The sequence below is a fragment of the Balaenoptera borealis genome (assembly GCF_965194805.1).
Source record: "Balaenoptera borealis genome assembly, chromosome: 4".
Classification (NCBI taxonomy): Eukaryota; Metazoa; Chordata; class Mammalia; order Artiodactyla; family Balaenopteridae; genus Balaenoptera; species Balaenoptera borealis.
This window is the reverse complement of record NC_138861.1, coordinates 150,145,982-150,172,496: the sequence shown is the minus strand read 5'-3', so window position 1 is coordinate 150,172,496 and position 26,515 is coordinate 150,145,982. Positions and strand designations below refer to the sequence as shown.

The 26,515-nt window shown below is 59.1% G+C and overlaps 2 protein-coding genes across 2 annotated transcripts; one reads left to right on the top strand and one right to left on the bottom strand.

Moving 5' to 3' along the window:
- Window positions 1-12: 12 nt before the first annotated feature.
- Window positions 13-26,515, bottom strand: RNF212 (ring finger protein 212). Its single transcript, XM_082389951.1, has 12 exons — window positions 26,162-26,515; window positions 23,313-23,374; window positions 19,632-19,706; window positions 15,787-15,843; window positions 15,493-15,551; window positions 13,674-13,726; window positions 13,526-13,586; window positions 12,649-12,694; window positions 9,256-9,319; window positions 1,372-1,441; window positions 342-475; window positions 13-183 (listed from the first exon to the last, which is right to left on the bottom strand). Exons 1-12 carry the CDS (start codon window positions 26,268-26,270, stop codon window positions 146-148), a joined length of 828 nt encoding a protein of 275 aa, XP_082246077.1. The 5' UTR covers window positions 26,271-26,515; the 3' UTR covers window positions 13-145.
- Window positions 17,449-25,439, top strand: LOC309627775 (uncharacterized protein). Its single transcript, XM_082389957.1, has 2 exons — window positions 17,449-17,700; window positions 24,906-25,439. Exon 2 carries the CDS (start codon window positions 24,970-24,972, stop codon window positions 25,414-25,416), a length of 447 nt encoding a protein of 148 aa, XP_082246083.1. The 5' UTR covers window positions 17,449-17,700; window positions 24,906-24,969; the 3' UTR covers window positions 25,417-25,439.

The following is a 26,515-nucleotide window of genomic DNA, read 5'->3' as shown; positions in this document are numbered from 1 at the left end:
CTGCTGCCCCAAGAGAGTCCGAAAAACACTTTATTCACGCGTATCACTGAGTCGCTCCATCAGGAAAACGCAGAATCACGGCACTGGACACGCGCACATGTTGCGGGCAGGCGCCGAGCCAACGTCCAGACGGGCGGGATCCTGCTCATCGCTCGTGCACGAGCCCCCCGAGGCCGGCAGACCCTGCGGGAAGCGGCAGAGGCACAACCCACAGGGAGCGCACAGGTGAGCACGGCTGGGTTCTGGCCCACTTCCAAAGGCTCAGAAACGCAGCTCTCAGGGACACCCCAAGCTCCGTGTCTGCTCCCCACACAGCGCTTGCCTTTCCCCGCGGCACTTACCTAAATGCTGCCTCTGCAGCAGCCCCGAGATGCTGAGGGGCTGCCTGGGTGCCGCCCCTCTCCCGGCTCTGCCTGCCGCCTGGGTCGCAGGGCTCTGGCTGGGCCACTCGCGGGGCGTCTGCAGGGCTGGGATCCTAGTGGCAAATTCAACAGACAAAATCACCCGTGCCTTCGGCAACGAGGTCACTCAAGCGTGGACTGTTTCTCGGTTTTCAAGGCGGCGCGGCCAGCCTGGGGCCGCCGGTACAGCGGGAGCAGCTCACGCGCAGTGCACGGCAGGCAGCCCCGTGGGAGGGCTTCTCTGGGCCCTGGTGACCGTGGCAGGGCCCCCGAGAACTGCTGCCCGTTACCAGGGCCCAGGACCTGTATCGCTGGACCCTCCCACAGGGCCCCTCTGTGCTGACGCTGAAAGAGTCAAGTTACAGTCAGAGGGCACGGAGCTGGGGCGGGCTCCTGCCGTGGAGTGGGGTGCAGGCAGCCTCACAGGGGTCCCGGGCGCAGCCTGTGGTCAGGGGCTGGGTGGGTGGCTCTGTGAGTGGAGGGGCGGCGGGCGCGCGGTCTGGAGGCCAGCGGCTGGACCGTGTCGAGGGGCAAAGCGTGGACAGGCTTCGGGAGAGGGGTCGGGGGAGGGCCCACCTTCGGAGACACCGCCTGAGCGCCCCGCGCTGAGGAGGGAGCCCCGCGCGGAGCCGGCCCCGCGTGCAGGAAGGGCACGGCTGCTCCTGGGCACGCGGTGGCGCTGGGACCCGGCCAGGCAGAGGGGGCAGCACCGGCTGCAGCGGCCACCTGCCCTTCAGGAAACCCTGCCGACCCCGGGCTGTCCTGGAGTAAAACGTCCTGCAGCCGCAATGGCTCTTCCGGGGTTTTTCGTGACAGAGCACCTGCTTAAGTTACGTTTTAGCTTCAAGAACATGACGTGGTCTACTGGGCCCCGCCTCACTCAGGGCCCGCAGACGGCGCCGGGACGGGCGGGTCCCTCCCGCCCCCACCTAATCCTGTCACCCCCCCAGGAGCCGCGAGCGGGACCTACCTGAGCGCCTGGGGCTCGCTGGGGTGACTCGGTGTCAGGCCGCGGTGCTGAGGGCGGTGGGCAACGCTGCCTGGGGGTGGGCGAGAAGTGAACGAGTTGCTTCCCCATCCCTGCCACAGGTGGAGCCCTGCCCCCGCCTGGGAGGGTGCGGACCCCACCCTCTTCCCCATCTTCTCACCCACGTGCACCGTCCTGACCGTGCGGTCTCATGCCCAGACCGGCCGGGGCTGACCTTCAGCCGCTGTCCACACTCACACTGCCCGCGGACTCCGTTGAGGGCCACCCCTGGTATGCAGCAGGCGCTCAATAAATGTCCGGACCTGCACTCTAAGCCTTGGCTCCTGTTACTCTGACAACCACTCCGGGGACAAGAGAGAGAGCGTGGGGCTGCGGGCGACCCCTGGCGCCAGGACCGCCATGTCACCTCCACCCAGACCGCAGGAGTTTTACACGGCTCGACTTCTGCCCGTTGACAGCTTCTGGGCTAATAAGAAGCTTCTTTTAAAGATGTAAATGATCCCTGGTATGCTTTAGTCACACCAGGGAGCAGACATGAAAAGACTGCTCTTCTTTAATACCTGAATTCCTCTGCATCTAAAGTTTGGAGAGTTTCAACAGAAGGAAGCCAGGGAAAGAAGGGCAGACAGCATTTAGGTTAGGCTCCCTCTGTGTCCTTTCACGGTACCCCTTTCATAACCAAAGAACCTGGACCAGAGAGGGTGAGTGCCTTTCCCAAGGCTGCACAGCACGAAGTGGGCAATGGGGGTCTCATCTCTTTGTCTTGGGCTGTGCCCACTGCAGGTGACCCTCAGAAAGCCCCGGAGAACAGCTGAGAACCAGGAGGATAAACCATCTCGGCAGCTACGTTCATCGGGTTTGTTATTTTCTGTACTTTATGAGGGTCTGACGTCTGGGGGCCTTGCTGACCCTGGAGGCACTGCCCCTGCCAGGGCAGGCACACTCCCAGAGGCGGTACTGGTCTGCCTGTGAGCGGGGCATGCCTGTGATATGAAGAACAGCCAATCCAGAGCCGGCTCTGAGCCCCTCCTCCATCCGCTGCCCCACTCGGCCCCAATCAGCCCGGCCGGACCTCAGACAAGCGGGGCGGCCCCGACACCTGCGACCACAGAGATGCTCAAGCCAGCCAACCTCAAGCCTGCCGGCCTCTCCCGCGGCCCTGCCTTTCCTCCCTTGAAAACTGCGGCCAAGGCTCTGGCCCAGGCCTCCGCCTCACCCCTCCCGGCGGCCGTGCCGCCTGCCTCCAGCGGCTGTGAGGCCCTCTTCCTCCTGCACGGCGGCGGCTCCTGATCTGCTGGCCTCACACGCCTGACGGGTCCCGGGTACAATCCTCTGTTCAGTGACTACACGCTCGACCCCACGATGGCCAGCAGCAGCACTTTCTCACGTACGCTTTACAGGACTTCATGGGGACAACGGTTATCAACACAGCTGAGGCCACCGAGGCCTCATGGGTCGTGTGGGCAGCGCTCTGACCGCAGGAACAGCGGGTGCCAGGCCCTCAGTAGGGGGTCTTTTGGGTCCTGCCTGAGAACCATGGGCCACGGCAGTTCTCGGTCCTGAGGGCGGTGACCCTGGGCGCCGCAGGAGGCCCGGGCAGCACCGAGGAGCCGCCCCCAGGGCCGGTGCTGCAGCCTGATTGAAAGCCAGTGACCGGCTGAGGCTCCACGGCCAACAGGACACATCCAAGTCAGGGCCGGGTCTCTGTTCAGGAAAGCGGTGTGATTCAACACACTTGGAAAGATTTCCATTGAAAAATTTAAATGCAAAACATGTTGACATTCAAAGAGGGTAAGTTTCAAGGTCGAGAATGTGGGGATGCTCGTGTCCCTGTGCTGCCAGGCGGACAGGCTGTGTCCTGCGGATGAGCCCTGGGCACTGACGGGCGGGCGGCCCGAGACGTGTGAACGGGTCGGCATCGTGCACAAGCTCGCGGGACAGACCGGCAGGGGAGCAAGGCTGAGGCACCCGCGGCTCCTCAACTCACCCAGGGAGCGTTCGCCGAGAAGGGACCTCCAGCTGGGTGGAGCTGAAGGCCGCGAAGCCCCTCCCCAAGACCGAGCACGAGACGGGACCATTTTAGGACATCGTCTAAGACAGACAACAGCGCCCGTGCCCGGACACCCACTGCCGCCTGCCTGGGAAGGGGGCTTCCTTGCCTGGGCCGTGAGCGGCCCCTGTGAAGCTGCGCCTTTGCGTCGGGGGTTGAGAGCAGGAGGAAAGGGCACGGCTGGGGGTGACCCTGCAGGAATTGGCGGGGCACAGCTTTGCTGCGTGCAGAGCAGAGACTGAGCACAGAGAGGCCGCCCTGCCTGACAGATGCCCGGGCGCCAGCTCGCACAGGCCCGCAGAGCAGCCACGGCCACCCTGGAAGAGAAGGGCGAGGTCAGAGGACTCACACTGACGAATTCGCCAAGTCCTCCAAAGCCACAGTGAGCAAAGGGCAGAGACAGTCTTCAGAGCAAAGGGGAAAAGCGACTCATCACACACGAGGACACGGCTGAGGGCGGCGACTCCGCGCCAGAAACAAGGGAGGGGCCGGAGGCAGCAGGACGACTCCGCAAGGTGCCAAGAACAGTCACCTGAGAATTCTCTTCCCAGTGAGATTATCCTCAAAATGAAGACATCATCATTCAAAGGTGACAGAAACTCGGAGAATTCACAGCTGGCCAAACTGCCCCACGATAAAACGGTACTTGGGTCTGAAAGGAATACCCACTGACAAGCACTTGGTTCCACAGGAAGGAAGTGGGTCCAGAAACCTGACAAGCGGGAGGGGCGCGTGTGCTTTTGTTTCCTCTCCTGATCTTTAGGACACGTGAGTTTCTGTAAAGGGAAGTCATTACAGGCCGTATCGCTGGGGTTCTACGTAACCTAAGTGGCTACACATAAACAAAGCATCACAAAGCAGCGAGTAAACAGACTGCACGGGCAAAGCTGCTGCATTTGACCAGAATCCAGCTGGATGGCCGATAAGAGGCGTGAGGCTACTCCCGAGGCAAGAAAACAACGAGACAGCATAAATATCAACGGAAGGTCGAGTCTCCCAGTCCGCTCTGGCTGCCACGCCACCACCGCAGGCTGGGGCTTCAACAGACGTTTATTTCTCACAGGCCCCGAGGCTGGAGCCCAAGATCAAGGTGCCGGCAGATCTGACTCCTGGTGATCCAGTGGATCCCGCTTCCTGCCTGCAGACGGTGCCTCCTGCTGTGTCCGCACGTGACCTCTTCCCGCACGTGCCGTCTCTCGTGAGGACACGAATCCTATCAGATTAGGTCCCACCCTCAGGACGGCGCTGACCTCCTAAAGACCCCCGACTCTGAATGCAGTCACAGCTCTGAGGGGACACGGGGCACTAAAAATATTTAATGCCAAAGAAGGCAGTTAAGGAGATACAGATAAACAAAAAATCCCAAAAACACATGGCAAAGAGGCAGACATCAATCCAAACCTATTACTAACTATGCTGACTCAATGGACTAAACACTCCAGTCAGAGGCAGAGATTACAAGCAGGATGCAACCACACATTGTCCACAAGATGCACACTCTGGGTTCAAAGACACAATCAGGCGAAAGCAAGGAACGAAAAGATGCCCCATGCAAACTGTACCCAATCTGAAATTAAAGAAAATTCCACTATCAAGATAACTCACTACTCGGGTACCAGTTTATGGATAACGCCTAAGACCCATACACTGAAAACGATGATTCCTCAGGTCAATCAGGGACCGGTAAGCGGAGAGGCAGACACGTCAGGTCTACCGACCAGAAGACACAGGAGTGTCGAGAAAGCAACACCCCCAAACCGATGCGCTCCTATCAAAGCCCAGCAGGCTCTTTTGGTAGACTCTGACGAGTGGATCTTAAGATTCATATGGAAATGCAAAGCCCTTAGAAGAGCCAAGATTACTTCGGTAAATTAAGAACAAAGTCTCTGATTTCAAAACTTAACCGTAAAGCACAAGTAATCTTAACAATGTGGCATTTATGAAAGGAAGGATGGAATATACTCATTGACAGAACAGAAAGCCCAGAAGGAAACCTTCACGGTTATGATCAGCTACCTTCAATTTTGGACTGTTAGTTGTTAGTATACAGAATTACAACGGAGTTTTGCATATGGATCTTGCACCCTGTAGCCTTCCCAAGCTTGTTTATAATTCTTGACAGTATTCTTACAGACCCCTTGGGATCTTCTACAGCAAGATCAGCTGTCTACAAAATAGTTACACCTTCTCCTTTCCAACTTATGCGCCTTAATTTCTGCTCCGCTAGCGCCTCCAGGACAAAGGCAAGTAGACGTGACGGCTGTGGGCACCCTTGTCCTGTTCCTGGTCTCCGGGGAAAAGGTTCCACCTCCCCACATTAGGGTCTTGGCTGCTCTGTGTGAGACTGAGGAAGTGCCCTTCTAGTGCGTGTCTCCTAATAGTTTCTACCACGAATGGTTGCGGAATTTTGTCAAGTTCTTTTTCTGTTGTAAAGATCTTGTTTTTTAGGTATTTCATTCTACTAATACAGTTAATTGATCTTCAGATGTCAATAACCTTGAATTCCTGAGATAAACCCCATTTGGTGATGGTATATAAATCCTGTTATATGTTGCTAGATTTGATTGCCTCGTATATTTTTAAAGAATTCTGCACCAATATTCATGAAGATTATTGTTCAGTTTTTTCCCCGTGTTATCTTTGGCTGTGTTATTAAGATACCACTGACATAAAAGGAATTGGGAAGTTTTTGATCCTCTCCTACTTTCTTAAAGAGTTTATGTAGGATTGGTATTAGTTCTTTAAATGTTTCAAAGAATTCACCCATGAAGCCAATGAGAATTAGGCTTTTCTTTGTGGAAAGATTTTAAAATTACTAATTCAACTTCTTTATTTGATAGAGGTCTACCCAGACTTACTATTTCCTCTTGAGGTAGTTTTGATATTTTCTCTCTTTCTAGGAATTTGTCCATTGCATGTAAGTCATCTACTTTGTTGGCAGAGTTGTTCATAATATTCCTTATAATCCTTTTACTATCTGTAGGATGTGTAGCGATGTTTCTTCTTTCATTTCTTATACTAGTAATTTGTGTTCTCTTTTTTTCTTGGTCAGTCTAGGCAAGAGTTTGCTAATTTTTTCAAAGGATAAACTTTAGGTTCCATCGGTTTTCTCTACTGTTTTTGTTTCCTATTTTGTAGATTTCTACTCTATTCTCTTGTAGCTTCTTAAGGTGGAAGCTTAGATTACTGATTTTAGATCTCCTTCCTAATATAAGCATTTAAAGTTATACATTTCCCTCTAAGCTCCACTTTACCTGCATCCTGTAAACTTGGTACACTGTATTTTCTTCCACTCAGTTCAAGATACTTTCTGATATCACTGGTGACATTCTTTGATCCATAAGCTAGTTATAATTGTGTTGTTTAATTTCCAAATATTTTACTCTCAGAACTTTTTTCTGTTGACTTCCAATTTAATTCCATTGTGGCCCCAAAATACACTCCATATGAACAGTCCTAAGTATCAGGACCTGTTTTGTGTCCCACCGTGTGATCTTTTCCAGAGAATGTCCCATTTGCACTTGGAAAGACTGCACACTCCGCTGTTGCTGGTGGCGTCGCGTTTGTCAGATAAGCAGTCTCTCATCTTCTCTCTGATCACTTGTCTAGTTGTCCCATCGACTATTGATAGTGGGCTGTTGCAATGCTCAAATCATGTGTTGAATTAATTCTCTTTTTAACTCTGGCCTCAGGCATTTGGGGACTTTCTTTTGTGGCGTGTTTGCACTAACGGTTATGTCTTCCTGATAAATGGACCTTTAATCATCATGAAATGCCCCTGTCTCTAGAGACGTTTCCTATCTTACGACCTGTGTGTGATGTGAAGACAGCTGCTCCAGCTCTGTACTGGCTGGCTTGCTTGATGCACCCTGTCCGTCATCTTGTCTCAGCCTATTTGTGCCTCTGGGTCCGAGATGTGTCCCTTGCAGACAGCGTGCAGCAGTCTGACGTCTCTGCCTCTGTTGCACACTCATACCCGATGCCGTCCGTGGCTTACGTCAGCGTGTCCGCTTTGCTCTTTCCCTACGTGTCTCGTGTCTTTTTTGTTCCTGCTTCCCTCACAGCTTTCCACCTCTGAGGGGAGAGCACCGAGCTCCCCAGACTGGATGGTCGGCTCTTCTTTCCATTGGCAGCTTTTGCTCTGCTGTCAGGCGTATAAGCATTTGTAATTGTGTGTCTTCCTGACATCCTGTTACCACGAGGGGTCCCTTCTGCTCCTGGCCTCCAGAACCGTCCTCGTCCTGGTCTGTTTCTCTGATACTCACGCCGCACCCCAGCCCTCATCTGGCTGCCACACGCACGGTGTCCTCTCACTTGGGACGTGTCTGTGCTGCTGTAGTTCAAGCACGTCTCTCGTGGGGAGCACGCGGGGCATCTCTTCACTGGTGTGGCCGGTTGCTCATGGGTACTGGGCGGCTGACGTGCACCTGCACCTGCCATCCTGCTATTTACTGTCTGCACCTCATTCTCTTTCCTGCTAGTCTGCCCGTGTTGCCTTCTAAATGCTTTTCAATGTAAGTATTTCAATTCCTCTTTTAAACTGCATTTTTGTTTTTTAAAACACTGAAGTATAGTTAATTTACAGTGCTGTGCTAGTTTCAAGTGTACAGCTACGTGATTCAGTTATACATACATACATATTCTTTTTCAGATGCTTTTCCATTTTAGGTCGTTACAAGATATTGATAGAATGGATAAACAACAAGGTCCTACTGTAACAGCACAGGGAACTACATTCAATATCTGCCAGACCCCCGGTTCCTGAGGGAAAGATGCTCCCAGCGCCGGGTTCTGCCCCGCAGACCTGCCGACATTGACCTGAAACCCACACCCGCACGGCAGCATGAAGGTGGGGGCACAAGGCGGGGACACTGGGCTAGGCACGAGGGCGGAGAGGACGCTGACGCCCACAGGACACCCAAGCACCCAGGGGAAACGCCACCTCCAAAACCAAGGGAACCCTGACGGGCGGACACTCCAGCTGCACAGGAGGATGGAGGTGGGAAGCATGAGAGGAAAGGGCCCTGGAGCGACAGATGGCCTGGGATCCCAGGGGAGGGCAGGGAAGGGAGGCAGGAAGACACAGGCCTGACCTGTGAGCTGAGGCTGGGAGCACAGCACCCACGAAGGGGAGGGGAGGGGAGGGGAGGGGAAGGGAGGAAGGGGCAGGCGCAGCAGCGATTCCAAAGTGCAGAAGCAAATCAAGCCCCAGCCAGGTGCTCAGGTGCAAGGGCGGCACCAAGAGGCCCTAGACAGATGCGGCTCAGAAAACCTACACCTCAGAGGCAACTATCAGAATCTCAACTTCAGCAAGAAAAAAAATGAATCTAAGGACGAAGATGCAAGAAGCAACGGCAAGAAAGAAAACAGAAGAGCTGACGATTAAGAACGAATAAGCATTTATCTCAAATGTAAACATTTCCATGATGACACCGAGGAAACTTCCAGGGACTTGGCCCGAGTTTGGTGAGGGAGGGACTTGGGGTGGAGGATGGGGCGTGCGCCAGAGCCTAGTGCTTTGGGCAGGCGGGCGGGCTCACGCTGACCCCCCGGGGAAGGGCCCGGGTGCTCACCCAGCAGCCACTCCAGCAAGCACCAGTCAGCACAGCAGGTCCTAGGATTCCTGTTCAAGGCCTAGGAGACAGGACACGAGGGCCCGCCTCCCCTGTGCCGGGTCAGGTGGGGCCCCATAGGTGCCCCGGATGGAGCCAGGAGGGGCCCGTTCTCGGGGAAACGTGCCTCCACACGGACCCACACCCACCGGGTAAGTCCTTCAGCACGTGTGCACCGGGGCAAGGCGGCGGGTCTCCACTTACCCATGCGTCCATCCCGAGGCGGGCTGAGCAGAGAGATCCTTGTCAGTCCAGGGGCGACCTCACGCTAAGTAGTAAGAAGAAAACAATCGGTAACGTTCCAGAGCTGTCACTCAGGAGGAAAGAACCTCCTCATTTGCTAAGAACACAGCTCCTCGGTCTCATTTGCCTGAGAAACTCCTGTCTGGCCTCGTGCTGTGCGGGGATGCGGCCGAGCAGGTGGGGCCCGCGGTGGTGGGTGGACGAAGGACCCACTGAGTGCTTTTAAGAGTCTCCAAAGAGGAAAAGTAAACCAACTTCTTGGCTGACGTTAGGAATTTCAAAATCCTGAGTAAATCCTCATTTGGGAAGCGTCTTGTCACCTCGAAATCCAGATGCTGATGGGCATGATTAGGGCTGGTGGGCAGTGCCCGGTGCCAGGCCTGCTTCACGCCACGCACATGGCAGCGTCCGCCAGGCGGCGCCCCATCCCGCCCGCTCTGCCCCCGGAGCCGCCCCTCTAACTGTAACTGCGCGGTGGGACCTGGGGTGGGGCACACAGCCGCTGCCAGGAACCCAGGCCTGGCGCTGCTTCTGTCTCTTCATCTCCACAGCCCGTCCTGGCCCTTCCTGGGGCCCTAGACTCGGCCACCGCCCCACCTGTGCCCCTGCTGTGACCTCGGGCCCACCTCCCAGCTCCCGCGCCCACGACGGTCCTTTGCTCCACTGTCAAGCAGCCTCCCCGCCAGCTCGGCGGCGGCCTCGTTTCAGGGCACCCTCTGCAGATGTCCCCACCCGGCCCTGCCTCCGGCTCACGCCTGCTGGCAAGACTCTGACCTTGGAGGGACTGGGCCCCACCCTCGAACGCTTTGCAAACGGCGTCTCACTGCCTGGCAGGCTGGTGCCCACCCACCGGAGCAGCTTCCCCTCCCTCTGGCCTCCCTCCCCGGCCCACCCACTCCAGGCTCGTGCCCAAGGCAAGGGCCTCTCCAGGGTCCGCGAGAACGGCAGGGCTGGCTTGGGGACGCTCACTGCTCAGGGTGCCCTCGTCCCATTGCTGCCGTGGCTTTAACGTGGCTCGCGGTGAGCAGGGCCTGACCTCACAGCCCTTCCTGCCGCGGCTGCTTCTCTGCTGCGTTCAGGGCCTCCCTCCAGCTCGGCCGCCCTCCCCGGCCCCTCTGCACCGGCCCCCGCCCCTCCTCCCACCTCCGGCCTGTCCTACATGTCAGGCCACGAGTGTCCAGCACAGGCCAACTCCGAAAAGTTACCAAAGAGCGGAGACGAAATCACTCCTGTCGGGTTAGCACCTGTCTGGGGGAGGCTCCAGTAACAGGCGAAGCAGGAAGAGTTTAAAGATGCGGCGTGTCCAGGGCGGTGGCTGTGACGCAGGCGAGCGCTGGCCGCGGCCCAGGCCGGGGGAGGGCGCGGGCGCAACTCCAGGAAGCGGAGGTGCCGAGACAGGCCCCCACAGGACCCGCTTCTTCGAGCGCGCCTGCGCCTGGGAGCTGCTGTCGAGAATTTGGGTTGTTGGCAGCCGTACTCGGCTGCCCTCAGGATTTCAATGGTCACCCCGGCTCGGCTGCGAGCACATCTCCGCGTGGACGGCCAGGTGGTTGGGCCGATGTGGCAGAGCAGGACCACACCCGACCAGGGCAGCCAGGGCCAGGGAGGGGCCCAACCTTGGGCTGCATTCTGGGGTGGGTCTCCTGCCCTCCACTGGCCCATCAGCCACCAAGTCCCCATAATGTAACCGGGCTGGCTTGTGGGACGTGATTGCACGCTGCGTCACAGCCTCCTCCACACACCTCACTCTGCGGGGAGCTCGTGCCGCCAGAGGACGGGCGTTCTGGAGAGGCCCAGGCCCCGTGCCAGGAAGGCATGGTGGGGCCGTGTGCGTGTGCAGCCCCTCGGGGTTCCGCGGGGCCACGTCCTCACTGGAGGCCACGCCCTGGAGGGGACGACCGGGAGGCCCCCGCCTGCTGCCCACAGTGCCACCTCCCCACGGCTCACGGGCTCAAGCACGTCCTCACTGTACACGTGGGTCACCCCCTCCGGGGAACCAGCACCTGCCGAGCTAGCCCTTGAGCGTCCACGGTCCAAGTCCCCACGCGGAACCTCACCGGCGGGTCCCTCTCTGCTCGCAGGCACGGCCGAGGGCGGGTGGCAGGCTCTGTCTCTCCCTCCCTCCTAGGACCCAGGCCCGGTGCAGGGGGGTGGGAGGGGGGCAGGAACCCACTCTCCTCCTCCAGGACCTCCCTCGCCAAGACCACCAGACTCCTTCCGGGGTCACCTCAGGGAGCGTGGGCACTGCCCTCTGTTCCATGGCCGCAGGGTGAGCCCAGCCATGCCGTCTGCGGGACCTCCTGGGGGGTCTTGGGGTTTCCAGGAGACGCCTCACTGCCCCGCTCGGGGTCTCAGGGCAGCCCCACCAGAAAGGTGTGCGCACACCCACCCCAGGGCTGATGGGGTGTCCGGGAGGTGGGCCGCTGGGTGGACCAGTTTTCCCTGAAAACGCTCGTCCCGCTCTGGCAGCCACAGCCTGTGATCGATGGTTTTCCTGGAACGTGGCCGTGCCTGTTTGCTCCACACTGCGAGGAGTGAGTGCTGAGATGGGGACATGGGTCCACAAGAGTCCACCCAAGCCCGCGTAGATGTTGGTCTAGAACCTCACTTTGGAATCTCAAACCAGCTTGTGGCATTCTGGTCCCGAGGCACAATTTCCAATGTGCCGCCCAGGAACACCCCGTCGCTGAGCCGTCAGCCCTAATCTCTGGAACGTTCTTTAACCTCCGGAATGGGGCCCCATGTGGGCCGAGGCTCGCGGTCCAGCTCCTGGGGCAAAGGCGAGCCGGCAGGGACCTGTGAGCTCCAGGCTGGGGGGACTGCCTCGTGAGCGGTCGAGGTCTGCGGCAGGGCGGAGGTGCACCCACGCCCCCTTCTGCGATGGGAGATGGCTGACGAGGGGTAGTGGGTGGGAAGCGTCTCCCCACCGGAGCCGGAGTGGCTCTGCTGCCCACCCCGCCCCTGACGGCCTAGCCCTGCAGCCCAGGTTCCTCCACATCTGCTTCCAGGATGGCTCCCTGGGGGTGAGCACCGCTTCTCGCCAACCAGCCCGCACGCTGGCATCCACCTCGCAGGTCGTGTGTACTCGGTGACCACAGCAGCGCGAGGCCTCCAGGCAGGACTGAGTTCAGACGCCAGCGGTGGGAGGAGGGCGCCCCCCCCCACACACAGCCCCGAGAGCCCAGTGGCCCCACGGCCGCACCCCAGCCTCCCTCCCAGGTCCCTCCTGCGAGCCGCCTGGAGATTGGCCGCCCAGAGTCCGCGGAGCTGGCGTGCAGGAAGGTCATCAGTGACGAGAAAACCATCCACACGAGGCATCTGGGAACCAGGCACGCGGAGGGCAGGTGCGCTCACCTTTCTCCTCGGGGAGGGCGTGAGGTCAACTTCCATGGACTCCACCCTGTCACAGACAGTGAAACACGGTCACGGGCCTGGTTACGACCAAGGAACAAAAACACACGCGGCCCCGCGGGCGGCTCTCCTTCCTGCAGCTGCCGAGCACCAGGGGAGCTCGGGGATCTCAGCCCCGCGTGGTCAGCGAGGCCTGGGAACCACCGCGCACCCACCCAAGGACACGGAAGCCCCCGCTGTCCGGCCCAAATGAGCCCTCCTGTCTCCCCTCCGACCGCCTCCCCCAGAAGGTCCCCGCGTGGCCTCCTCCGGGCTGGCTGCCCGCCTCCGGCCGCCGTCACTGGGCTCCTCCGCTTCCTGCCGGCCTTCCCGGAAGCAGGAGCACCTACTGCCCGGCCCACACGCTTCGTGCAGGCAGGGCTCGGTCCACGGCAGTTCCCTGGTTAACCAGCCCAGAGGCTGGCGTGGGATGTGGCCGGCCATCCCCGCAGGAGCACGAGGCGGCGGGAAGAGGGCCTGCTCCCTACTTTCTGAATGAGCTTGGGGCGGGGGCGGCCAGGCTGACGGGGCCTCGGGTGCCCTCATCATACCCGCTACCCATGGGCTCCACTCCAACCTCCCAAGAGAAACACTCCACCGGGGCCGCCATCCCTCTCTCGTCCTGTTTCCTTCCACGTCTCTCTGGTCCCAGGGTCAGAGGAGGGTCCCGGGGACGGCACCCAGCTGTCCAGCCCGGGTCACGTGACCACCCCCCACCGATGCCTGCGGCCACAGGGACGGAAGCGGAGCCAAGCGCAAGCTGCTGGTGCCTATGCTACGTACCCCTGCGTCTGAAACACTGCCCGCTGACGTTCGGGGGTTGGGGGCTGGGGGTGCACACCTTTCAGAGGCTGACGAGTCAGGCGGCAGGAAGAGAGGCCCGCTGGGCTTTGTCGAAGGAGCTGTGGCGAGAAACCTGGCGCTGGAGCCCATCGGGTCCACTCCGCACCTCGCCACAACCCTCCCCTTCCGGGCATCGCTTTACTTACTTGAAGCTGGATTTTTTATTGTGCTGAAAGCCGTCTGTTGTGACAATCTCACACTAAATAGATGGAGAAAAGGCATTAATTGAGCCATAAACGTTTACTTCCAGGTAATTCCTTCCAACCTGAAAGTAAAGAAAACAGAAACAGCCCCTGTTCTCCGTGGCACTGCCCCCCGGTCCCCTCCCCAGCCTCAGCTCCTGCACACGCCTGGCTGCATCCCACCGGAATGGAGGGAGCTCCCTCTGACTCGCCAGAGCCCAAGACAGTGCTGAGAACACAGCAGGCGCTCAATAAAGGCCTGCTGAGCGGCCCACCGACCGGCGGGGGGACTGGCCGTGCTGGGGCCCAGCTCCCCGAAGGGCACTCACTCCTGCTTCCAAGTGACTCAGTGGAACAAACTGGGTGCCACGCTGGGCGTGTGGGGAGGGCGAGTGTCCAAGGCCCCCCCCCAAACAGGCTCCGTGACAGGGTCAGCAGCGGTGACACCACGCCGTGCTTGGCGGGGCAGACCCGGGCAGGCGTGGTCTGGGGCAAGGGTGCCGCGTGGGGGGGCACAGGCTTCCCCCAGAGGGAGACACAGGCCACGTGGTGCACGCAGAGCGGTCAGTGGGTGGGCCTGGCACAGAACCCACCGTGCCAGGAACGCTCCACCTGGAGCCCGAGGGAAACAGGCAGATTTGGAACCTGAAGACACCAGGTGGGACACAAAGTGCTTGTGAGGCAGAGCGAGAATACGGCACCAAAAATGGCCAGGGATGGGCTGGAAGGGTGAGACACAGCAGCCAGACGCGGGGAGAAGGCGTGCGCGGTGGGGCGGAGTGGGTGCTGCAGGTACCGGGGTCTGAAGGAGCAGGCCACCAGGTGCAGACACCAGGGGGGGACAAAGCCACAGAGGGCGAATGGGAAAGGTAAGGGCTGGGAATTTTCCAGAATTAAGGAAAGACATGATTCCACAGAAAGAAAGCAAACTGCACACCAAGGAGGACAGATCCCAGGGACTGGCCCGGGGGCCTCTTGTCCCCGTGTCAGGGTCAGGCCTCGCCCGCCACAGGAGGTCTCGGCCGCGCTGTTTCCCCGCAGTCCTTCAGGGAAAGGAGAGGCCTCCTCTGCCGCTGCGCTGGCCCGCAGCTCGCTGACCCCAAACACGCCTTCACAGGCGGCACCAGCAGCTCATGCCCCATCGCGAAGGCGGGTGGGTGGAGGCCTTTTCACCCCAGACGAGGCTGAGTCCACACTGGCAGGCGCCCAGCTCCGACTCTGGCTGGTGGCCCCTGGGCGCCCGCGCTGCCCTCAGCTGCCCGATGCAGCAAGGAGGTGGGAGTCCACGCACTGGGGCAGGGGGGTCACCGCTGGGTAGACAGCAACCCCGCAGGTTAACCTGTGGCCCCCAAATTGGGACTTCTGAACGTTCACTGCGTTCATACTGTGGCTCATAAAACCGAGGACGTGGCTGAACACGAGTGGTGCTGTACTGACCCCCGGGGGCCAGTGGGCCCAGGGCTGCCCCAGGGCCCGGACCAGGGGATGCGTGTGCTGCATGCGCTCTCCGGGGAACTGCAGGTGGGGTTCACTCTCCTCCCAGGCCCCCTCCCATCACCCCAGGAATCACCGGGGACCCCCCCAAGGGGAACCACTCACGTTCTTAAAAATTCTTCTTTTCTGTCTCCCTTTCCTCCCCTCCAGTTTCCTGCACTTTTGCTTTGACAGAAGTTCCTAGCCAACCGAAGTGCTCTTTCCTCCGCGCCCTCGGTTACGACAGGGCTGAGACAGACGACCAGTCACGACAGCAGGCCCACCACCGCCCTCGTGCCCCGGGGCTCACCTCTGCAGCTGCTCCATCCTCAGCGCTGACTTCCTGAGGGACTCTTCCAGCTGAGAAATCTAAACACAATTGAACGACTTCCAGTTACCACACGCACTACACCAAGCGACAGTTTAGACGCAACACGTGGACCCTCAATTTCTTAAACCACAAATCAGAACGTGAGTTGTGTGGCAGTGGCCCTCACGCTATCTATGAGTGAACGTGCACCAAGTCCAGGGCATCAGGTGTGCAGGAAATAAGCGCTGGGTGACGCGACCGCTGTTCTCCTCGCTGCCAATCAACTGGAGTTACCTTTTCTCCGTAGAAGGCTATCAGTCTCCTCCTGTGCTTTTCTTGAAATTCTGAGACCTGCAAAGACAACACGTGTCAGCTGCTGACGCGCGCGCGGGGGCCGCCGCAGAGGCCGGTGGGGACTGCCGGCGCCACCAGCTCTTCCCAGGACGTGGCCCCGCTGCTGGCTGGCAGCCAGAGCAGATGCCGGCAGAGCCCAGGCTGCGTGCACGGTCACGGCCGGGCGCACTCCGCCCAGAGGCAGCGAGGGCCGCGGGTTCCACGTGGGGATCGTGTGGGCACGAGGGCTGCTGTGCCTCCCTTCCGTGTGGCTTCAGGGGCGCTCGGGGCCCAGGCCATGGGATGGGACACATTCCACAAGGGCCGGTCACCGTGTGCTGTCCCTCAGGCAACAGCAACTGGATCACAGGATGGCCCCCTGACCAGACAGACCAACCAGGAACCCCCTGACCTGCCTCCCCGACTGGGCCTGCGCCAGGCAATAATGCCACCAGGCAGACAGACAGGGCCATGCCATTCCAGGAGCCCAGTGACCTGGACTGGACATCCAGGGCCAGCAGCGCCTGGAACCAGCACCATCCCTGGTCCTCCATTTATGTGAGCCCCAACCTCCATGTCTGTGGTGCCCAGGGCCTGGACTGGTCCCTGAGAGCGCCCACGTACATTAGAAAACGGCGACTGTGATTTCCTCAACGGAAGAGAGCGCTACTGTCACCACTGGAGTTTCAGACAACGACACCCACTCTCTCAAAACACTAAACTGAATTGCTTAAACCTAATTCTTGTCGCCGTCGGCGCACCGCTGACACACAGCAGAACCATGTGCTGGGCAAACTGGGATTTGAAGACCACATTGTATAAACGCATCACCCACTTCACTTCCCCCCAGGAATCTGCCGACATGCGTGCAAACATCCCGGGACGGTGGCCTTTTCCCTGGGGCTCACTGGTCTGGTCCAAACTGAGGGAGAAAAATCCCTCTGTGGAAAGGAGGCTGGCCCAGCCCACCCATCTTCGGGCCAGGCCACCTCCAGAGGGCGAGGCTGTGGTCAGGAGGGACAAACACCCTCTTCAGAGTCTCCTGACCGCCTGGCTCCTACATCTCCTGAGGGATTCAGAGCCCTCGGGTCAGGGGACACGCTCCACGGCGCTCCAGCGAGCCCCCCGCTCCATGAGACCAGGGACGCGTGTCTCCACCCAGGGGAGGGTCGACGGACACAGGTTCTGCCCAGAGCGTCAGCCTGTGGAAGGGGTGCCCCAAGGGGACCCCAATGTCGCCCCTGCACAAGTCCTCATGATTCGCAAGGCCCCGTCCCAGAAAGGCTCTGGACCGCACCAACGGTTCTCAAGTCCTGCTGCCCCCGGGCCTCAGCAGGCGGACTCCTGGGTCCTCACTCCGGGCGAAGTGAAGCCCCCGTCAGCCCGTGACCGGCTGCCTTTTCCTCACAGCGTGCAGGGCATTGAGGCAGGGCCATCGGGTTCCCGACTGAGGGGGGGCCGTGCACAGCTGGGAGGGGTTTTGTACAGACAGCTCTCAAGCCGCCTTCCCCAATCACCTTCAGCAAGACACAGTGACAGTCACCTGTCTCCGCAGCTCACTCCTCCGTGTGTCCTACACCTGCGGCGAGAGATTAACGTCCCGCGCTGACCCCTGACCTCGTGCCTTGGTGCAGGGCCCAAACTGAGAAACAGACAGCACCGCCTCTGGGAGCAGCCCCGGGCCGTTCTGGAGCGGCTGGGAGCGGGCCACGCTCCAGCTGGCACATGGGACCCCGCCTCGGAGGCACTGGGGCTCAGCAAGGCCTGCGCACAGGCCAGTGGCTATCTCGACTCTGGCAGGCCGTTTTTGAATGAGGACCTTGGCAAGGACAAGTGTGCAGGCCCTCTGTGGCTGATACAGACGCAACAGGACAGGTGAGGCCACAGCAGGGGCGGGGCCACGGGCAAAGCTGGCCCTGGGAGAGGGGCCGGCCGGTGGGGCGAGAGCAGCCCCACTGAGGGCGCAAGGCTCATGCGGGCTCGGGGGCAGCCCGGACCCTGCGGCCACACGCCATCTGCACGGGGTGGGGCGCCCGAGGCTGAGCGCTGTGACCTGGGCAGGGGTCAGATGGTTCCAACAAAACAAAATGAAAACGGGCTCGAGTCCTCATGTGGGCTGAGACACAGGCGAGGCCTGATGAGACTGCATGAAGCCTAGAGGCCGCGCCGGACGGCGGCCGCCCCAGCTCTGCTCAGAAACCGAGGAGGGGCTGGCCCGCACGGCCACTCCGCGCTGGTGCCCGGCGGGCAGCCGGAAGACCGGGGCCGGAGGAGGGGCACAGCGCCCTCGGGTGGGGCCGCGGGCGTCCATGCCGAGGGCTCAGGAGGCACTGCCCAGTCCGCTGCCCTGCTTCCCACCTCCGGTCTCGGGGGAGAGGCTGGTGGGTGAGAGGCGTCAGAGGAAGGAGGTTTCAGGGGCAGAACGAGATCGGGAGGGTGAGTGGGTGGAGGAACTGGCCTGGTTCTGCCACGGCCCTGGCATGTCCAGGGCCCGCGCCCACGTGCTCACAGCCTTGGTCCCAGGCCGCTGCACGCTCCTCAGGTCACCGAGGACCCACAGAGGCTGTTACACGGGTCTTACCTGCCAACTTTTACCCTGCAAGAAACTAATACTGAGAGAAATTTAAGATGTTTATTAAATTCATTTAAAGTAACAGCAAACCCAACAGGCCAGCACGCAGAGCGAGCTGCTATGTCCTCTGTCGTGCGGCAGCCCTGCACTTGAGACGGGCACGTAACCACCAGACGGCGGACCCAAGGCCGCTGGGCTGCCCCCCCCACGGTCCTCCCTCCACGCCAGGGGCGCGTGGCCTGAGATGGAGGGGCGGCCCCGGGCCCCGTGCTGGGCTGTCCTCAGTGAGACTCCCCCAGGCGCAGGGCTACCTGTGTTCCTCCCAACACAGCCAGCTCTGGCCCCGGGGACCTGGCCCGAAAGAGGGTCCCACTGCAAAAGGGGCGATGCGGGCAGTCCCCGACCCCTGACCCCAGCACTCACCTTGTGCTGATGCTGAGTCTCGGGGCGCCCCTGCATCCCCCTGGAGCAGTCCCAGGATGACGGGGGACGGCCACGGCCCCACCGGTGCTTCTGGCCACGTCGGAGCCAGAGAGCAGCCTCCCAGGGGAGGGGATGGTCTTGGCAGGCTGGCTGACCACGGCCTCCAGACATGCAGGCCAAAGGGCAAGAACGGTTGGGCGAGTGGCGCTGCCCCAGGGAAGGGCCTCGGCCTCAGGCGGCTCCTGGCCGCTCCTCCACACGGCCTCCAAGGGCAGGTGGCAGGCAGCCAACAGTGGGGGCTGTGCCTTTAACAGAAGGACAGCTGGGGGGACCACAGGCTGTGCAGTGACGTCCAGGGAGGAACGTGAGGAGGGCACGGACGCAGGGCATTAGAGGCTGGGCACTGGGGCGAGCGTGTGAAGCAGCAAAGGGGGGATGTGCACGGTGACGAGGAGGAGGGTCGGGCGGGCACGGATGCCACGGGGGCCACAGGGTGGGCGAGGGCTGCACAAGGGACCCTCAGGAGAGGACAGCATCACAAAGCAGCCCACTGCCCGGAGTCCAGACAGCCCCAGCCCCACCTTCCAAACCCCAGATCTAAGGTCCGTCCCTCGAATCATGAGGCTCAGCGGGGCGTCCTGACCAAGCGACCACTGTGTCCTGACACCCAGCAAAGGCACAGAGACCACGGGACAGAGTGCACGGCTTCGCCACAGTGGGGGTGGGAGACACTCGCCCACCGTGTGTCCAGAGTGCACTGGTCTCCACAACACCAAGCCTCCAAGGGCTGAGGGCACAGCCTAGGACTCACCTGGGAGGTGTCCCTTGCGTACTTCCTGCACAGGCCGTCTATGCCCATGAAGAGGGCCTGGATGTCGGAGTCTGTCTGAAAGAGAAAAGGCTGCTTCCATCGCCACTGCCTCCACGGGCCAGGGCTCTACGCGCTTCAGGGCCCAGACTCAGCCGCAAGGACGTCACGGCTGCGTCCCAGGGGCACCGAGTACTCCACGGCGCGGGTGAGGGACGGTGCCACCTCCTCGAGGACCAAGGGCAGTGCTGAGGGGCTCCAGGCGGCTGGGGGGAGCCGCGTACAAAGGAAACAGTGAAATCCGAAGTGGGAAGAGCGAGGGGCATGACTTCAAACTGCTCACAAGTACGTGTTATTTATTTTAGTTTTAAAAATAAATTTATTATTTATGTTTGGCTGCGTTGGGTCTTCGTTGTTGTGCGTGGGCTTTCTCTAATTGTGGAGCACAGGCTCGGTAGTTTTGGCACCTGGGCTCAGCAGCTGTGGCACGCAGGCTCTAGGCGTGGGGGCTTCAGTACTTGTGGCTCGCAGGCTCAGTAGTTGTGGCTCACAGGCTCTAGAGCGCAGGCTCGGTAGTTGTGGCACACGGGCTCAGTAGTTGTGGTTCACGGGCTCAGTAGCTGTGGCACATGGGCTCTAGGTGTGCGGGCTTCAGTAGTTGTAGCACGCGGGCTCAGTAGTTGTGGCTCGCAGGCTCTAGAGTGCAGGCTCAGTAGTTGTGGCACACGGGCTCAGGAGTTGTGGCTCGCGGGCTCTAGGGTGCAGGTTCGGTAGTTGTGGCACATGGGCTTAGTTGCTCCTTGGCATGTGGGATCTTCCTGGACTAGGGCTCGAACCCCTGTCCCTTGCATTGGCAGGAGGATTCTTAACCACTGCGCCACCAGGGAAGCCCCGTGTTATTTAAAAAGCAAACATGAAAAAGTAGGGTTTACGAACCGGCACCTGCCCACGTACACTCCTCGTGCAGATATACCTGCCTCCTGCCCCCACCCACCACCCGGTCACAACAGCACAAGAGACACAGAAGGGCCGGGACAAGGACACACACAGGCCGATGAGACCAGGAGCCTGGGCCCCTCCCAGCCTGTACCAAGCGCATGGGCCCAGCCGCTCCCCATCTCAGCTGAAATGACAGTAACACTGCACTTAGGGAAAGCGAGACCCGAGCTAGAAACTAGGAAATGCACTCGAAGGGCCAGGGCCCCCGAGGAGCTTCTGGAGGACCCTGTGGAGGGGCGGCTGCAGGGGAAGCGGCTCCAGAATCCACCGCCGGCTCGGAGGAGGGCTGAGCAGGGCGCAGGGGGGCAGGGGGCCCGTGGCAAGGGCTCCGCGTGCACGTGAGCCCCGCGCTTGACCTCCACCCGAGACCCCGGACAGCACCCAACGCGCCTCGAGCCCCATCTTCCAAGGGAAACAGGACAGAAGCCACGCCTCCCCTGAGGGCCTGGGTGAGGCCTACACACTAGGGGCAGGGGCCCTAGTGAGTGGAGACCAGACTGACGCCCACAGAGAACCCGGTCCTACACAAAGACCTCCATGGGCCAGGAGGGAGGCGAGGGTGTCAGCACTGACCTGTCAGGGCCCAGGGCCTTCCTTTTTTTTTAAATTTATTTTTATTGTAGTATAGTTGCTTTACAATGTTGTGTTAGCCTCTACTGCGCAGCAAAATAAATCAGCCATATGTATACACATATCCCCACCATTTAGGACACTACAGTGCATTAAGTAGAGTTCCCTGTGCTATACAGTGTGTTCCCATCAGCTGTCTATTTTATATATAGTAACAATAGTACATATGTGTCAATCCCAATCTCCCAATTCCTCCCACCCCACCCCTTTCCCCCTTGGTATCCAAACATTTGTTCTCTACGTCTGTGTCTCTATTTCTGCTTTACAAATAAGATCATTTATATCATTTTTCTAGATTCCACATATATGCATTAACATATGAAATTTGTTTTTCTCTTTCTGACTTACTTCACTCTGTATGACTGTCTCTAGGTCCATCCACGTCTCTACAAGTGACCCAATTTCATTCCTTTTTATGGCTGAGTAATATTCCATCGTATATATGTACCACATCTTCTTTATCCATTCCTCTGTTGATGGACATTTAGGTTGCTTCCACGTCCTGGCTATTGTAAACAGTGCTGCTATGAACACTGGGGTGCATGTGTCTTTTTTTTTTAAATTTATTTATTTATTTTTGGCTGCACTGGGTCTTCGTTGCTGCGTGAGGGCTTTTCTCCAGTAGCGGCGAGCGGGGGCTACTCTTCATTGCGGTGCGCAGTCTTCTCATCGCGGTGGCTTCTCTTGTTGCGGAGCAGGGGCTCTAGGCGTGCAGGCTTCAGCAGTTGTCGCACGCGGGCTCAGCAGTTGTGGCCTTGTGGGTTCTAGAGCGCAGGCTCAGTAGTTGTGGCACATGGGCTTAGTTGCTCTGCAGCATGTGGGATCTTCCCGGACCAGGGCTCGAACCTGTGTCCCCTGCATTGGCAGGCAGATTCTTAACCACTGCGCCACCAGGGAAGCCACATATGTCTTTTTGAATTATGGTTGTCTCTGGGTATATGCCCAATAGTGGGATTGCTGGGTCATATGGTAGTTCTATTTTTAGTTTTTAAGGAGCCTCCACACTGTTCTCCATAGTGGCTGTATCAATTTGCACTCCCACCAACAGTGTAGGAGGGTTCCCTTTTCTCCACACCCTCTCCAGCGTTTACTGTTTGTAGATTTTTTGATGACAGCCATTCTGACCAGTGTGAGGTGATACCTCACTATAGTTAGGGCCCAGGGCCTTCCTGAGGGGAAATACAGACGGAGTCCCCGAATGGGACAGAAGGCGGGGGAGTGACTGCACTCCACACGCATGGAGACCCCAACAGAAAGCCCTCGCTTTCCCACTTCTAGGAATTTATGCTCTAGAAATAGTCTTACAGGTATGTGGAACTACGGTAAAAAAAAAAAAAAATATTCACTGTAAGATTGTTTGAAATAGTAAAAAACTGAAAAAACCCAAAGGTTTACCAATAGGAAAATACTGTCATACCATGCAATCATTTTTCGAGAATGTGTGTGTATACATTTTAGAAAATGTAGTGTCAACTGGGAAACACCATATAAAAGATAAATCGCACTAACACCCAGAAAAGGATCCACATTCCTGGCTGTCTTCATCTTCGGGAAGTAGGATTTGGGGGACTTTCACATTCTCTGTTATGATTTTCTGTTAGGTTTGAGTTTTGTGTAATTTTATACTATATTTGTAATCAGAAAAGCAATTTTTATAGATTAAACATCAGATCAAATACACATCTTAGACCCTAAATGTGAAGGAATCAACTTCACCGACTTGCCCTCAGCCCTCTTAATTGGAAATGACCCCAGGAAAACCAAACTCCACCACCTTCTTGAGGAGCTGGTGTTGTACTGAAGAAACACAGGCACCCGACTTCTGTTCCCAGGAGCACCACACCTCCTAATGAGGCCAGGCTCTGGCTAAGGAGAAAGTTGTGCAAGGTATTCAGAACCACGCTATTGGACTTTATGCAGAAAGCTTGTAAGATCTCCTACTGCACGCAGCGAAACAAACAAAAGTTTTAGACACCGCAAATGACTAAAAATTGAACGTCACATTTAAAAAGAAACACTGTGATTAACTTTCAGATACTACAGATTTCAACTTACACGTTTCGAAAGCAGAACTGTACGACATGGAACTTTACAAATCAAGCATTCATCCCTTTTACCTACAACAGAAAGCAAATTTTATTCTATTATAGTGAGTAGTGCTTTTAAATACATATAAATGCAGAACTTCTTGCAAAAGTATACAGGATTACAGCACTTGCAGTGGACAAGCCTGTGGGCGTGCACATAGCTGAAAAGACTTACATAAGTAACAATCTTTTTTTTCTTGTTTTGCAATTATGCTCCAAAACGGTGGCCATAAAGATCAACAACACAAATTTAGATCAGTCCCAGATATTTCTTACAATCAGATTTTACAGGAATAACGTAACTTAAACTTTTAAACTCTACAAAATGAAAAGCTCCTCCCACCCACCTGGCAGCTGCGGTGCTTTGCTCTGCCCCTCGGCCTCACCCCTGTGGCAGCTGGGACAGCTCACTGGGCGTCGGAGCATTTACTGAGCTCCTGAGACAGGCCAGGCAGTGCCGGGGGCTGAGGACGGAGGTGTCATGTCCCCCACCACCACCGCCCCTCGCTTGGCCTCCTCCCCGTGGGCTGCCCGCCTCCACGTGCTCCTCCTCCACCAGCTGGCCCTGCACCCCTCAGGGCTCCCCCTACTCCGTCCCCCTCGCTTCCAGCTCCTGGTTCGGCCCTGCCTCGTCCTCACAGCCTCTGATCTTGGGTTCTCCACTAGGCAGCTTGGAGGCCAGCCGTCGGTCCACATCCACCCGCCACGGGTCCTTCCAGGCAGCACAGCAGCCCAAACCCGGGGCTGCCTCCCCCTCCCGCCCCCAGTTCAACGCGGCTGAGAAGCACGATTCCAACACTGCGGAATCTGCAGCATTGCTGGGCACCCCTCTGCTTTTCTTGGTCATTTCTCCCCAGTTCCCTGCAGGGGGTACTCAAACAAGCCCCCGTGTCGTCTACTGAGGAAGAGGCCCGTCATGCGCACATCTCTCCCCCGGCACCACACGGTGGCCGATGTGCTCGGCCTCCTTCCTCTGTCTTAGGCCAACGGCCCCCCAGGCCAGGCCTAACCCTCCACCCTGTGCTCACCTCCTCTCTTTCCTACAGCCCCGAGGGCTGCCTGTCCTCGCTCAGACGCCCTCCCACTAAGCTCCGCCCCTAGCCCTCCCTGGCACTTCCCAGCCCCGAGCCAGCCCATCCCCACCATCCCCACGCCAGCCCATCCCCACCATCCCCACGGCATCACGCAGGTCACCCACCCTCTAAGGCCAGGGCCACATGCCGATGCACTGGCTGACTGCGCTGGGATGCCTGGTTTGACGTTTCTGCTTTCTCTTCCCCTCACAGCCTCCTCCTGTCTCCACCCACCTTCTTTAGGAAATGCTCTTCCCCAGGTGAGAACGGGCCCCTGCATCCCCTGCCTTCAGCCCTCCCGTCACCCCAGCATCTCCACTCTCCTCTCTGCACTAACCTCTCCCTGCTGCACTCCAGCTGCCCGGACTCCTAGACCCTCGTGTGTCCTCACAGCCCCCCTCGGTCTCTCCCCGCATGGCTCTCCCTGGAACCTCCGTGTCCAAAGGTGAGGTCCTGAGCCTCACCTCAAACCCGCTGTCTCCCCGCAGCGTCCTGGATGGCCACGGGAACCCCACCGCCAACCCCGGCGAGCTCCACACGTTGGAAACCGAGATGCCTTCCTGCACCCAGGTCTGCCCAACCTGCCCGCTGCTTCTGTCCAGCTCCGCGGGCGGCTGTCCTGCTCCGACACCTCTCCCCTGTGCAGGGCGCCGCTTCTTCCCCAAGTCCTGCCACCTGCCAAGTTCCACTTCCCCCAGCCACGCAGACCGAGACTCAGCCAGCCCACCCCTGGGCACGCGACAGTGCTCACCCCCAGACCCCAGCATGAACATGCCTGCAGCACCACCTGTTGACAGCCAAGGCCTGGAAGAGCCCGAGGGTCAGCCGCGAGCTGGAAAATACACCAGGACACGGCGTCGGTCCGAGCAGCAAGGAAGGGGCACCAGGGGCAAGTGTGCAGCGAGGATCCCGCAGCGAGAGGCCCAGGCAGGGGCCACCCGGGGCGGGTGTGTGTGGGGGAGCCTGCTGCCCGCTGGACCACCCGCTCACCGGGGTTAAACAGTCCAAGGCGATGGACACCAACGCGGATCAGGACAGTGGTTTTCCTTGAGGAGGCCTGGGGGTGTGTGTGTGTGTGAGATGGTCTGATTTTTAATCTGTGAGCTGGTTTCACAGGTAAGTCACTTTGTGAGAACTCACTGCGTTTCCATTTAGGCTTTTTTCCTGTATAAACTCTATACGTCAATAAAAACATTTCACGAGAAGAAAAGAACACGTTGATCACGTCACTGCCCACTGCCCGCTGCCCACAGGTGGGGCCGGGGCCTCCCTCGCAGTCCACTCCCGCCTCAGGCCTCCCCCTTCCTCCCACCCCCTCTGCCGGGGACACTTCTGCATCCCCCCGCTTCCAGCTGCGCTTGTCCTTACAGGGACCAGCCTGAGGTCGGACCCCACGTGGCAGGCGGGCCAGTGCCGGAACTGAGACACTCGGCCGGCGCGCTGCCCGCCCTCCCTGTGTCCCCTACAGGTCCTGCCCCCCCAGCCGGCAGGCAGGCGCCCAAGGGTCGCGACCGGGAGCCTCTCGGTCTGTGCCCCCCCACCCCCGCATGCCCCGCCCTCCCCCAAGGCCCCCTGCTCCGAAGGTCCTCTCCACCCCCCACCCCCCGCCAGGCTCGCTGACTCTCTCCCCCAAGGCCCCCTCCCCCGGAAGCCCCGCCCCCTGGAAGGCCCCCCCCCCCCCCAGCCCAGGGGTCCAGGTGTGGGCCTGGCCCGAGGGCCCTCAACGCCCTGACCCCGCCCTGACCTTTGCGCAGGCAGACATCGCAGTACACGTGGCCGCAGTTAGTCAGGCTGAAGCACGCCGTCCCCTGGGGTGCCTGGAAACAGCGATTACAGAACACCCAGCCGGCCATGCTACGCAGCGGTTTCCGCTGCCGCCGCTGCCGCAAGGCCCAAGCCCAACCGAAGCCCTCCTGAGACCCACGCGAGACCTGGACGCGGGATCTGGGCGTGGCCCGAGGGCTGCGACTCCACGCCTGCGCACCAGAACGCGGCGCCGATCCCGCCAGAACTCCTGTGCTGGAAGGTACCAACCCGGGAAGAGAGGGAGGTTAGAATTAGACTTTCCCCTCTGCGGGTTATTTTGGCTGGACGTCAG